The sequence below is a fragment of the Castor canadensis genome, chromosome 9 (genome assembly GCF_047511655.1).
Source record: "Castor canadensis chromosome 9, mCasCan1.hap1v2, whole genome shotgun sequence".
Classification (NCBI taxonomy): domain Eukaryota; kingdom Metazoa; phylum Chordata; class Mammalia; order Rodentia; family Castoridae; genus Castor; species Castor canadensis.
Window position 1 is genome coordinate 117,032,380 of NC_133394.1, and position 14,403 is coordinate 117,046,782.

Genomic DNA, 14,403 nt, shown 5'->3' on the forward strand with positions numbered 1-14,403 from the left:
TTCACCGCAGTCCTAGATGTTAGACATTATTATCTCAGTTTGACTGAGGAAGTGAAGACAAAAAGGGTTAAATAGCTGCCTTAGTTCATATAGCTTACTAGACATCATGATATCAAAATTCACATGCCTGTCCACTGCTCCAAGAGGAGGTATATATAAGTGAAGCATTCAAAGAGGGAGAAACTAGATGCAGATCAGACTTTATTGTCCATTTTTTATGTGTTTTCCCAGGTCTCTTTGCAACAAATTTGACCAGTATCTGCAATCAACTGCAGTTCTATCAGAACTTCATGATGTTTCACTTGGCCAGATACACACAAAGTATTCTCAAGATTCGAAGTATTCAGCAAGTTATGGCGAGACAGAACCATGATAAACGCTTACCGGATTTTCATGATAAATATGGCATTGCTGTGCTAGCAGGTGGAACCGCTTTCTGTGCTGTTGCATGGGTGATTTTATCCACACAAATGGGAATAGAATGGAACCTATCTCCTGTTGGCAGAGTTACCCCAAAAGAGTGGAAAGAAAATTAATTACCACAGTTATTATAATATAGAGTGGTTTCAAAACCAACTTGTCATGTAAGCTTTCTTGCTCATTAAAATATAACATAATTGGAGAAACAAAATTCATTGAACTCTTCCAAAATTCATTGAGAATAGTCATTTTAGTGTGAAGGCAATGTGGTAACAATGGGTATAGATTGCATGGGATTGAGAATAATATATTTGAAGGTAAAATTAATAAAGCATGTATTCTTCTGGTTTAATGACTTATCTTCTGTATCCTTCAGTGGCTATATATACACACATGCACCTTACAAATTAATTTTATTGAATTCCTACTGAATATTCCTTTCAGCTGTTTTCAGAAGTTGACCATTTTCATAGCTTCATCTTTCTCACCCTGGTTTTCATCACCATAGTCTCATTTATAAAAGCTTTCTAGCTGGTCTCCTTGTTTCTGTACTTGCTCCAGAATCCCCCTGAACCAATCCCCCACTTCTGGTCCCACCCCATTCACTACCTTTTTCTTAGCACAACAGAGTGATCATTTTAAAATATAGCTCATGAAGTCACTCATTTCTTCAAAAAGGAGTTACTCCCCATTTCTCCCCAGAGTTAAAGCTATAAAGTTCTTTAAAAAGGTCCAAATACCTAAAATCTACACTGTTCAGTTTCTTTCTATGTCGTGATGTTTCTATTATTTCTTTCTTGTGCATGGAATATACTTTTCCTGATTTTCCCTCACACCATTCTGGGTTTTATCCACATGTCATCTTTTTTTTTATTCATATGTGCATACACTGTTTATGCCATTTCTCCCCCCTTCCTCCCACGCCCTCCTTTACCCTCCCACCCCCATCACTTCCAGGCAGAACATATTCTGCCTTCTTCTCCAATTTTGTTGAAGAGAAAACATAAGAGATAATCAGAAAAACATAGCGTTTTTGCTAGTTTGAGATAAGGATAGCTATACAGAAAGATTCCTAGCATTGCTTCCATGCACATCATCTGTCATCTTTTTTTAAAGAAGGTCCTTGACTATCTTCTTAAAGTCTACAACCTCTGTTTTGACCTCACTTTCTCTATCCTGCTTCCTTGCCTTATTTTTTTCTAGAGTTGCTATTATTATCTGACATTCAATATATATTTTACTTACTTATTTGTTTATTGTTGGTGTATGAAACCCTATAACATCATAGAACAGGACCTGGCAGATTAAGCTTTTAAATAAGTTGAGTTAACAAATTAATGGGTAACCTTAGTTAATTCAGACTTCTTATTAATCTGAAAATATGAACTTGCTTACCACTGTGAGTTGCAGGATTATTGAAGAACATATTAGTTATTTCATGTCATCTTAAAAATTACCCTAAAACTTAGTCATTTAAAACATTTATTAACTCACAGTGGGTCAGGAACTTATCTGAGCATGTCTTATCTGACAGTCTCCTTGAGTAGGAGCTCATGTTTGTACCATGTCATTCAGAGTACAGTCATCTTGAGAAACAACTGCTGGAGGAGCCACGCTTCTGGTTGTTGTCTAGCCTCAGGAACTTGTTGAATGTGGCTGAATATATCAGATCTTTGTTATGCAGGTTTCTCCATAGGTAAACTCATAATACAGTAGCAATAACTTGCATCCTGTAGCATTAAGAGAGGGTTTTCAAAATGGAAGCCACACTCTTTGGTGCTTAATCTTACAAGTGATATTCTCTCACCTTTACTACAGTAAGCATATAGCTAGAATGAGAGAATTATGCAAGGGAATGATTATCTGATGGCAGAAACCATTGGGGTCTACCTTAGAGAGTACCTACTACAGTTGGCAATGGAGACCTCCTCCCCCAACTACTGAATGACAAACATCAGAGTGTTTGTTTCTCAAGCTTAAATACATAGTGGTATCATTATTCTTTATAAAAGGATGTTACAAGTGCTTCCCTCCCATTTTGTAGAATTTTTAGAATTTAGGGTATTTAGAAGTTTCTCTAGGATTGTTACTAGATGCAGACTTGGTAGGTTTAAGGCATACCCATTTAAGCTTTGCCAGTATTTCATATTCATTCTCCAAGGTGGATAGAATTGTCAAAAAATTTAATATTTGCTCCTTTGATGAGAATCAAAGAGTAGCTCATGTTTTAATTTCTGTTTTTCTGATTACTAATGAGGTTGGACATGATGCGTTAGCTTTTTGTTTTTTCTTAGTGTGTGACTTTTCTATTTGTTTTTTGTGCCATATTTCTTTTTGGTTGTTTGTCTTACTCATTTGTAGATTTTTTTTATATTCTGCATAAGATTGGATCAGTCAGGGTTTAATCAGAGAGAAAACCAGTATGAGTAGTTTAGAATATAGGATTAATTAAAGGAATTATAATGCATTTGTAATTATGATAGGTGGTAGAGAAGCCTTTACAAGACTATTGCTTCTGTCTTTGGTATGAAACAAGTTCTCATTAATGGAGAAAAGCTACATGGGAAGTAGGGGAGTACTAGGACCAACTGGAATTGAGAAGAGTGCACTGAAATTATGAATACAAATTGGAACTTGTACATGTTTGTCACCATTTCTATGATAAGTTGGATGACCTACAGAAGTTGGTGCTCTTTATTGTGGGGCTGCACATTCACCTGGAGTAGTATTCAGAAAAGCTGAAAGAAAAGAACTGCTGTGGTTTGAATAGTTATTGGCCTAGCTACTGTTTCTTGTCAATAAAGCAAGCCAGATGATCAGCAATAAATTATAGAAGCTGCCATAGTGATCAGTGTTGTATGCCAACCTTCAGAGATTAAAATGATTGTTGTTTCATTTCCTTGTTCCCCGTTTCATGTCATTTTTCACTGTTGGCATTGGTGGAACCTTTAGAATGTGGGGCTTAGTGGGAGGTCCTTAGGTCACTGGGAGTAATTTTGGGACACCAGTCTCTTGGATTTCCAGTCTGGTGATGTAGCTCTTCTACACACACTCACTCCTGCCCTTATGTGCTGCCACCTGCTGCCTCCCTCGTAACAGAGACCAAACCAATGGAGCTGCATGACCTTGGATTTATAAAAGTGCTAAATAAAATTTTTCTCTTTATAGTTAGCTGCCTCATGTATTTTGTTGTGGTAATGCAGGATAATACAACTAGAAAAAGTAGTGTGAACTTATATAAGTTAATACTTAGAATGGTACTGTAATTCACCTTGTACCAATTTACATTGATATGAAACCAGTAGTGAAGCAGACTTCCATCTAAAATGATGCAGCTTGCGTTCATAAGACTAAACTCATACTAGCTGTCTTCCTAAAAGAGAACACAAAGCCCTCTCAGGGTGGCACTCTCAGCTCCCAACTTGAAGGCACCATTTCTGTGGTTCCTGATAGAAGTATAAGACCTCTAGACCAATAAAGCTTAAAGTCCTGGGAACAGAAAATATTTTGCTGGTAGATCACTAGAAGTAATAGTGGGAAGAGCTACTCCTATAATCACTTTTTGACTTCCAAAAAGTGATTATATTTATTCTATAAATACTGGTTGTGGGAAAATTGGACAGTTTTCTTAATTTAGAGTTTATTCATCCTGGAAGACATTACTTCAGTTTTGCAAGATTGTGTTAGACAGCTGTTGCTATAACTAACCCTTTAGAAGACATTAAATCATCCTATCAGTAGTGAGAAACATGAGGCCAGTGACTCCCATGGAATGAGACTATTTCTGTAATTCATTTGCTACACAATGGATTTCTTGATTAAAACAAGAGATAAGTGCTATGCCATAATGCTGAACAAGGCATTTTTTAAGCTTATGGATGACAGTATTCACAGATTTATGTAAGAAAGAAGGTATTTTTTTTCTTTTATTTATATGTGCATACAATGTTTGGGTCATTTCTCCCCCCTTGCCCCCGCCCATTCTCTTACCCTCCAGCCCCCTCCCTCTCCCCGCCTACCGCCTCACTACCAGGCAGAAACTATTTTGCCCTTATCTCTAATTTTGTTGAAGAGAGTGTATAAGCAATAATAGGAAGGACCAGGATTTTTGCTAGTTGAGATAAGGATAGCTATACAGGGAGTTGACTTGCATTGCTTTCCTGTGCATGGGTGTTGAAAGAAGGTAATTTTAACAATAAGTATGTGTGCAAGTAAGAGCAAAGGTCCACCTTTTCTATGATGGAAATGGTGCAGTGGAGTCAACTGATGGCTGAATGATCTCTCCTTTCTGCCAGGAAATAGTGCCAAATGGATGTACAGACTAGCTTTGATGAGCTGAAGTCCATATTATAAAACTTGTACATAATATCCATCCCTGCTACCATGGTCACTCTATCAAGGAGCCATTGTGAAAGCACAGGATGGCTGGGAAAGAAACTGATAGCTATAAGAATGAGTCACCTTGTTTACCTCATCTTCAGATAATACTGTGGTAAGTATCCTGTTGCAAGCATTTATATGGAGCATGAATATCCTTCATACTGTGCTCATTTATACAAACCTATTCAGACATCAGAAATTTTCTTTTTCTTTGTTCCTTTTGGCAGTACTGAGGATTGAACCCAGGGCCTCATGCTTGCTAGGCCCCAAGCTCTTTAGTTTGATTTTTCAGATCAGGTCTGGCACTTTTCCCTGGGCCAGCTGAACCTCGATCCTCCTACCTCTGTGTCCCAGTAGCTGGGTTTATAGGCTTACACTGGGCGGCAAGCTTCTGTTATCAATTTCTAACAGTGTTTCTAATTCCTTGACTGTACTGTTAAGCCATTAGGTAGTACCATGGCTCCATGTATAATTGTACCTTTGATCATCATCTAACAGGGAAAATGAACAACTGTGTGTCAACTACTTGATACCCTGTTCTCAGAAGAAAATTTTCCCTTTCTAACAGGACCAAGCTGAAATTAAACTATTGCTGAAATTATCCACTGTCAGGTATGGCCAGCATATCTTGCAGAATAAGATCCAAAAGTTTTTTCCCTTGTGAAGCTGGTCTGTGGGGCCATAGATTGACACACCCCTAAGACCTAGATTCAAAATGATAGGAAACTTTCCTAAATACAACTTGTAAACAGTGGATCCAAGATTGAAGCCCAGATTCCTCTGTCTTAAGAACCTGTTCTCTTATTTACACACTAATTTCCTAGTTCTTCCTGATATATATATATATGTTGGAAACTCTGGAGAAGGATTCAAGCTGGAGATAGAAGAGAATTGTATTTTTGTGAAAACTACAAAGGTAAATAAGACCATCAAGAGTCTAGCAGCCAGGAAGTGGGGATAAGAAGCAAATGTGGAATGTAATGAACATTTTAAGATAGCAGTTACTTTTATCCTTTATTTTTTCTGAATATTTTTTTTTCATTTTTCTTTTATTATTCATATGTGCATACAAGGCTTGGTTCATTTCTCCCCCCTGCCCCCACCCCCTCCCTTACCACCCACTCCGCCCCCTCCCTCTCCCCCCCAATACCCAGCAGAAACTATTTTGCCCTTATTTCTAATTTTGTTGTAGAGAGAGTATAAGCAATAATAGGAAGGAACAAGAGTTTTTGCTGGTTGAGATAAGGATAGCTATACAGGGAGTTGACTCACATTGATTTCCTGTGCGTGGGTGTTACCTTCTAGGTTAATTCTTCTTGAACTAACCTTTTCTCTAGTACCTGTTCCCCTTTTCCTATTGGCCTCAGTTGCTTTAAGGTATCTGCTTTAGTTTCTCTGCGTTAAGGGCAACAAATGCTAGCTAGTTTTTTAGGTGTCTTACCTATCCTCACCCCTCCCTTGTGTGCTCTCACTTTTATCATGTGCTCATAGTCCAATCCCCTTGTTGTGTTTGCCCTTGATCTAATGTCCACATATGAGGGAGAACATACGATTTTTGGTTTTTTGAGCCAGGCTAACCTCACTCAGAATGATGTTCTCCAATTCCATCCATTTACCAGTGAATGATAACATTTCGTTCTTCTTCATGGCTGCATAAAATTCCATTGTGTATAGATACCACATTTTCTTAATCCATTCGTCAGTGCTGGGGCATCTTGGCTGTTTCCATAACTTGGCTATTGTGAATAGTGCCGCAATAAACATGGATGTGCAGGTGCCTCTGGAGTAACAGTCTTTTGGGTATATCCCCAAGAGTGGTATTGCTGGATCAAATGGTAGATTGATGTCCAGCTTTTTAAGTAGCCTCCAAATTTTTTTTTTTCAGAGTGGTTGTACTAGTCTACATTCCCACCAACAGTGTAAGAGGGTTCCTTTATCCCCGCATCCTCGCCAACACCTGTTGTTGGTGGTGTTGCTGATGGTGGCTATTCTAACAGGGGTGAGGTGGAATCTTAGCGTGGTTTTAATTTGCATTTCCTTTATTGCTAGAGATGTGAGCATTTTCTGAATATTTTTTGATGTGGGATTAGGATTAAAAAGTCTACCTTTGTAGGTTTAAATATTATATGTATACATGTAATTGTGTGTGTTTAGTGAGAGAGCAAAAATGTGCATGTGTTTGTCTATATAAATATATAAGTACATACATGCAGTTACATATATGTGTGTATTTTTTCAGAGGACAGTTATCTTAAGGGGCATATATATGCATATATGTTTGAAATATTATTATATTTAAATTTTTGGCTAGTGTTTTCTTACTGCCAAACATAGGTATTGAATCTCTTGGTATTTCTAACTTTTCTCACTGCAAATTATATTCAGATCCTATATAAAATATTGGATGAAAAACTATTTTGTTGTTTTCTATGTGTCTGCAAGCTTTTGAATAAACCCATCAAATTATCATGTTGTAATTCTTATATCCTCCACATACTTTTTGGAAATATATAACATTATGCATTATTATTAAACATTTTATTTGATAGGTATTTAATATACTTAACATATTTGTTTGCTGTCATCCAAGACAGAGAACTTCATTTTGACCCATTTTCCCTTTATTTGGAAAAACTGGACCTTTGTTTTGTTGCTGAATTGTTAGAATAAATAATTAAAATTTACCATATTTATGAGTTGTTATGCTTGTTAAAGATTTAAATGTTTTCTTAATCCAACCTGGTTATTTTCCCTACCGAATAGATGTTTACCTATAGTTAGCTATGGGTTGGTTAAATGACATGGAAGTCACTTTGTTTTTTTGTGTGAAATTAGATGCTGCATGGAAGTCATATTAAAAAGGGCTAAATTCCGAATGCTCCAATAAGAATTTTACAAACTTTCTAAGAACAGACAAGCCTGATCTTATTCCAAGATACAGTTGCAAATTAATAGATAGATCCTATGACTGCAGGCTTACTGATGGGAAAACTATAAAAGAGTCAGGCTGGAGAATCAGGACAAATGGATGGTGTGTGTTCAGTCAGTCTGATTTATATGCAGTCACTGCAATGGGATTTGAATGTGAGATCCAATGAACTTAAGGTTCATGACACAACCTCATCACTAATAACAAAACTATTTGTTCAAAAACCATATGAATATTGGTCTCCGGTGTTAACAATGGATAAAGAGATATATCTTTGTGTCATAGAGTTTGCTTCCATTTCTTTTACTGATTTAACAGAAGTATTGTGTGACATTGTAAAAGATATAATGTAAGAAAAGTAACATGGAGATTGCAAGTCACTTATTAACAACCATCGTGCAAACAAATTTCAGCAATGAACCACACCACTTTTAACAGAGGTGTCTACTAATTTTGGAAATCGTTTAAGTATTATGATAGTGCTTCATTTATTACAAGTACAGAAAAGTGCATACATGTTAACATACATCACAAAATCTTTCATGTTTTGCAGTAACAGCAGTTGCTTTCCTAGGGGATGACATTAATTTGAGCAGTGTCTCTTATTTTCCAATAACCTTTTGCATTGTAAAAAAAAAATCTGCAACTTCATTTTCTTCCCCTATCTGGAAACCATAGAAACCAAAGTGAAATTATAGCTAAGAAGTTCGTCACTGGGCTATCTCAAGCTGATCTCCATGGAAACATTTCACATTTTCTTGAAATGAAAGATCTTCCAATCAGACACACAACCATAACTGATAGATGTCTGACAAGTATAAAAACAAAAAGAAGTATGTGGATATTTTATTAGTTAATATATTCAGGAGAGTTTTAAAACTACTTCCTAAAATATTTAAGTGGTAAATATGATGCCAGCTACAGAAATGAAAGTAAAACACAGTTTCGAAAACTAAATTCAATCTGTTATTCTTTTTACATATTGTTCTTGTTAACTTTCTGCATTAGAGACAATTTCCTAAAATAGTATGGATCATGGATTTAGGAATATCTATTTCAGAGCCTAACTCAGCTATCTGGCTTGTATTTCCCAATTTCTTTTTCTAAAGTACAGGGAAATAGTACTTGTTTTACTGAAGTTTCTTGAAGATTACATGGTTTATGGTAAATGCTTACTAAGTAATTCTAAATTTTTATCTGGTCAAAATGAATAAATGAGTAATGACAGTATTGATGATGACATCTTCAGCCCTATAATGAGTGGTTATTAAGGGTTGGTATTGTTCTAGGAGAGAGATATTAAATGTGGATGACACATTCTCTAATATCAAGACCTCTGCCCTTGATTTAGCTTTGATAATAAAAAGGCTATCCCTAGTTCAATATTTATCTGTTCTCTAAAAATTCACTTTTAATTCTATCGTTTGGAGCTTATGTCACATGAATCAGGGCAGGAGAAAGACTTCTTCATTTTGCAGGATTTTTACCTAACAGGCTTATTACAGTTTCAAAATTATCTTAAATTATATATAAGACTCTATTAATTTTAGTATAGCTTTCTGTTATATATGTATAGAATCTATATAGTAATGTACATTTGCCAAGACATACACATGACAAATATAATTGTATAATAGTCACACAGAGTGTGACGACTTGTCTTTTGTGAGAGCAAAGTGAAACTGAGAAAAGAGGAGTATGTGGACTTTTGAGCAGAACAATAGACAGAATCTCCCACTCTATATAGAGTTTTCCTCTCTTTTTATAGCTATCATTCTATATCTATCGCCCAGTGTCTTGGTTCCTCTGCTCCATACTCCTGTCTCTGCTTTTTGCCCCTGTCTCTATCTTTATCTCCAAATCTATATAACCTAATCTGATTAAATTAAATAAGTATACTATATAACACCACTGTATTACTATAGAAGCAATACTAAAATTAAGCAGGTTTTAAACTTTTTCTGCTGCAACACAGAAATGGCTATATATCAAACTTCTATGATATGTTTAAAATTTGATTTTTAAAAACTGGCAATATGTTAACAAAATGTATTTTATTAAACATTTGCTTAAGTCAGGTTAAGATAGACTTACAGTTATAACACCATTTCAAACACATTCTATCTGAACCCATGCTTTTCTGTCTTAATAAAACATATGAATGCTGGTATGTAAGAAGGGCATATGCTAGGAATAGGAATAAGCTTAACTTTACTCCATATTTTTTATCTACCTTCCCCACCTGCTAAATCATTTGTGAACTTGAGCTTCCATGTGTTACTATTATAGCAATAGAGTATCCAGGCCACTCCATTATTACTACATTACATGATGTTATGAGAACAGTGGCAGGGGGAAGAGGGAGGTCACAGACCAGCATGCCAAAGTTTGCTTCATCAGTTCTCCAAATTGTAACATAAGAATTTTTGCAGTTCCTGTGACTATAAATTACTCCTCAACAGTACTAAATGAGCAATTGGGGCTGCTATTCCCAACTAACTGGGATAAGACTTTTTAACCTCACATCCACTTCAAAAAAGTTATTCACGTTGGTCACTTGTAAGAAACTGTTCACATTTACATGTACATGAAAGTTCAATTTGCTAACATATTTCCAAAGTACTGTATCTGAAATGTAAATAAATTTTAACTGTGTTTTTATTATTTTCCTAGTGCAACAACATGTAATGTATTTGATAAGCATGAGAATTTTTCTTTAATATTTTTTTAAAAATTAATCACTTCTTTATCATGTTGGCTTACACTGCATTAAAATTTGATCAACTGAAGAATCTAACAAACAAGAAAAAATAGTTCCTTTAATTTGCTAAATATTGTGCAACTTTAAACTGCTCAATAGTATTTCATAGTTTAATCTTGAGTTATTTTTTAAGAAATAAGGATATTTAAGAAAGTTGTTTCTATAAAATAAGAAAAAAATGCTTTAAAGAGTGTTTCTATGACAATTGTAAGAAGAATAGTATACTGTCCACATTTACTTTTTCAATGAACACATAAAATTTTAAAGCAAGATTATTCCATTGGGCTTTACTTATTTATCATACTTATTCAACTAATAGACTGTTTTGTGTTCTTCACTCTTCAGGAATTAATAATATTCTGGATTGTGTTATGAATCCTCAAAGAATATAAGATCATTTATTAGTTTGTCAAATTGAATTTCAAAATTTGAAGAGGTTGTGGCAAAATGACAGAAAGCTTTTTTAAGTGAATTAGTCCATATGTGAGCCACATTTCATTTGCATTAGTTTGAACTGATTATTTGATAAAGTTACCTTGTCTCTGAACCAGTCTTTTTGGAGTTACATAAGTTTGGCTATGGCTTATTACATACAATAAAGGTAAAGTTAAAGAGGGAGAAAGAAAATTTAGTTTCAGCAAAGATAATTTTACTTCTATATAATTTACCACTCCAGTTAGGCAAACAATTCCCAACAGTAGGTTGCACACAAATTGCAACAACTATTATAAAACAAGCCCTAATATACTCAAGGACAAGTAGAAAAACTTAACAACAGGAAAGAAACCTATACATTTCTCAAGTCAAAACTGATCAAATTCTCCCTTTCCTCCAAAGTATTGTGGTTATAGAAGTCCTACAAAGGAAGATTGAATATGTGTGTGTAATTGTAATAGCATGTTCTATTATCTGGATGTATTGTAATATTTTTTGCAATATTTTTAAAAGTCCCAAATTATCAAACAAAATGACTCTTCTGCCAGAAAATTTTTTAAAAAGTATAAAAATAAAACTCTACTAAGCAACTAGTGTTAGTCAGGGTTCTCCATAAAAATAAACCAGTGAGTTGTTTGTGGGTGTGTAGAAAGACTACTATACATATTATACGTACATACATAGATAGATATACATACATATATAGAGAGAGAAGAGAAAGAGATGTATTATAACAAATTAGTTAACACAATTATGGAAGCTGAGAAGACTCAATATTTGCATTTGGCAAGATGGAGATCCAGTTTCACAGGCCTAAGAACAAGGAGACCTAATGGTATAAATTCTAATCCGAAGGCTAACAGGTTCAAGACCTGAGACTAACTGATGTTTCAGGCTGAGTCTGAAAAGTCAGAAAACCTTTCAGAGGTCTTTTGGTAGGTCCTTCTCTGAAGGTGAGTCTAAACTCACTGGTCAGCAGGAGGAGTTCCTTATATTTGTGGAAGATCAGCGTTTTCATTTTCCGCTCCAGGACAGCAATTAAAGAAATTATAGGAAACAAAAATAAATAATATCCAGTGTTTATGAATCAGAAAAATTTATATTTTTTAAATGTCCATACTATGAAAATCAACCTATAGACTCAAAACAATCCTAAAATTCTTATGGCATTTTTACAGAAATGAAGATAACCATCATAAAATTTGCATAGAATCAAAAATGATTCTTATAACTAAAACAATTATGAGAAAAAACAAAGTTGGAGGCATCACTCTTAGTGACTTTAAACTATATTACAAAGCTGTAGTCATCAACACAGTATGCTACTGGCATTAAAACAGATACATAAAGTAAATTCAGGTGTCAAGAATAAACCCACAGCTAGCTATATGGCTACCTATACTTTGGTAAGGGTGGTGATATGGGAAAACTGGATATCCACATGGAAAAGAAAAAAGTGGATCCTTGTCTTATGCCATAAACAAAAAATTAACTTGAAATTTGTTAAAAATTAAAGTACAAAATCTGAAACTAAAGCTTCTAGAAGAAAATACATGGAAAAACTGGAATTGATGTTGGCAATGATTTTTTTAAATATGACTTCGAAAGCAAAAATAAAACAAGTGACACTACATCAAACTTTTATATAACCAAGGAAACAATTCACAAAATGAAATATTGAACTACATACAAATGGGAGAGAAATAATTTCTAATCATACTTTGATAGTAGATTATTTAAAATAAAAATAATAATAAAAAATTTCACAAAGGACTTGAGTACATGGTTTTCCAAAAGTGGCAATATGTGCATGAAAAGGTATTCAACATCACTAATTATCAAGGAAATGCAAATCAAACTACAATGAAATATCTTATCATCTCCTATCTGTTAGTACAAATGGTAGGGACCAGGGACCCATCTTTCCCTGTGGGCACTGGGGAACGAGTTAAGCATTGTTAGAGCATTGTTAAATATTGTTATAGCACTATAGTAATAAGTATTTATTATAAGCACCCCTTTTAATGTTTACTTTTCCTTTAAGGCTGAAGGGGTTTGACTCTCTCATTGACAGCTTCTATACTCTTCTCTGGGGCCCTGGCTTCCTTGAGCAAATGACTGCCAGTCAAGCAGCCTGGCTTCCCTCATGCTAGCACAGGCCATTTTGAACACTTTGAGGAAATTGCACATTATCCACAGCTTGCTGCCAAAGCGACTCCTACTCCTTAAGGCACTGATCCAGTAACAGTTTGCATCAGACTTTTTCCCATCACAAAGCCTGAAGCCACTTCTACTCAAGCCAAAGGGGAAACTCTTCCCCTGGTGGCCCAGCAGAAGGCTAGTGATTGGTGTAAACACAGTCCTTCATTTGTATAAGGGATTGCCATATCTTGTGGCAAGAGGGACTGTGCCATGATGGCTGCAAACATGGTCCTTCATTTGCATGAAGTAATTGCCATGATTGCTGCAGACATCCTTGCCACACTCTCTTTCTTTCCATATAAGCAGGCTGCTTGGCTCACTTTTTGAGTCAGACAGGAGATTAACTATGCTGTGCTGCCTCTTGGTGTTGCAACATTAGGCTCAATAAAAGCTTCTCTCCAGTGGTCTTTTCTTGCCTACTTTTGATTTTCATCTATAGCAGAATAGCTGAGCTGGTAACTCAAAGGGAAGGAAAGTCAAGACATTAGGTAGAAGCAGCAGCAACAGCATAGGTGACTGAAGCCACCCCAGCAGCACTGAAGCTGGCAGCAGTGAGTAATTAGAACTGGTAACAATGGACTTACACTGGCTCTGAGTGGAGCAACACTGGTGCCTGGAACAGTAAAACTGATAGCAGCAGGAGAATCACCAGAACAGAGAGTGGTGGCCAATTGGAACTGGTGACAGGAAGAGCAGCAGCAGCAGCAGGGGAAGAGCACTGGAGCTGATGCCAGAGGCCAGCAGAGCAGGTAGTGACAGGAGCAGCTATGGAGCCAACACAGGTTGATGTTGGAACCAGTAACAAGAAGAGCAGCACAGGCCTCAGTAGCAGAGCTGACAGAAGCAGCAGGAACAGTGTCAAAGCTGATACTAATGGCTGATTGGACCTGGCACCAGCACTTGCAACAGCTAAGGGGGCAGTGGCTGTAGTGGCCTAGTAGGGGTGGTGGTAGTGGCTTAAAGGCATTGGGTGGAACTGTAATCTTTGCCAGCACTGCTGTCAGTTGCCCTGGATCCTGACATCCAAGGCATAAGAACTGTAACACTTGTGTTGTGAAAAGTTGCTAGCTGAGATATTGGACATTGAGGCAGTTTAGCAGGAAACAATGTTTTATTGTGCCAGCACAGACTCGGCGGACTTGTGTCCAAAGGCTGAGCCCGCAGAACAAAGGCGTCTTACTTTATATATCCTTGCAAGCAGGTTACAGAGGCAATAAAATTAAAAAACAAGGTTTAACCCATATATGGTTACATGCAATTCTATAGGCTACTTCAG

At 36.0% G+C, this 14,403-nt stretch overlaps 1 protein-coding gene across 1 annotated transcript in view; it reads left to right on the top strand.

The window, feature by feature from the left end:
* Nucleotides 1-554, top strand: part of Cox7b2 (cytochrome c oxidase subunit 7B2) — a 66,424-nt gene extending 65,870 nt beyond the window's left edge. Inside the window, exon 2 of the mRNA XM_074041098.1 lies at nucleotides 232-554. Within this exon, the coding sequence (XP_073897199.1) occupies nucleotides 291-536 (246 nt within the window). The 5' untranslated portion in view covers nucleotides 232-290 and the 3' untranslated portion in view covers nucleotides 537-554. The remainder of the gene's footprint in view (nucleotides 1-231) is intronic.
* Nucleotides 555-14,403: the final 13,849 nt, after the last annotated feature.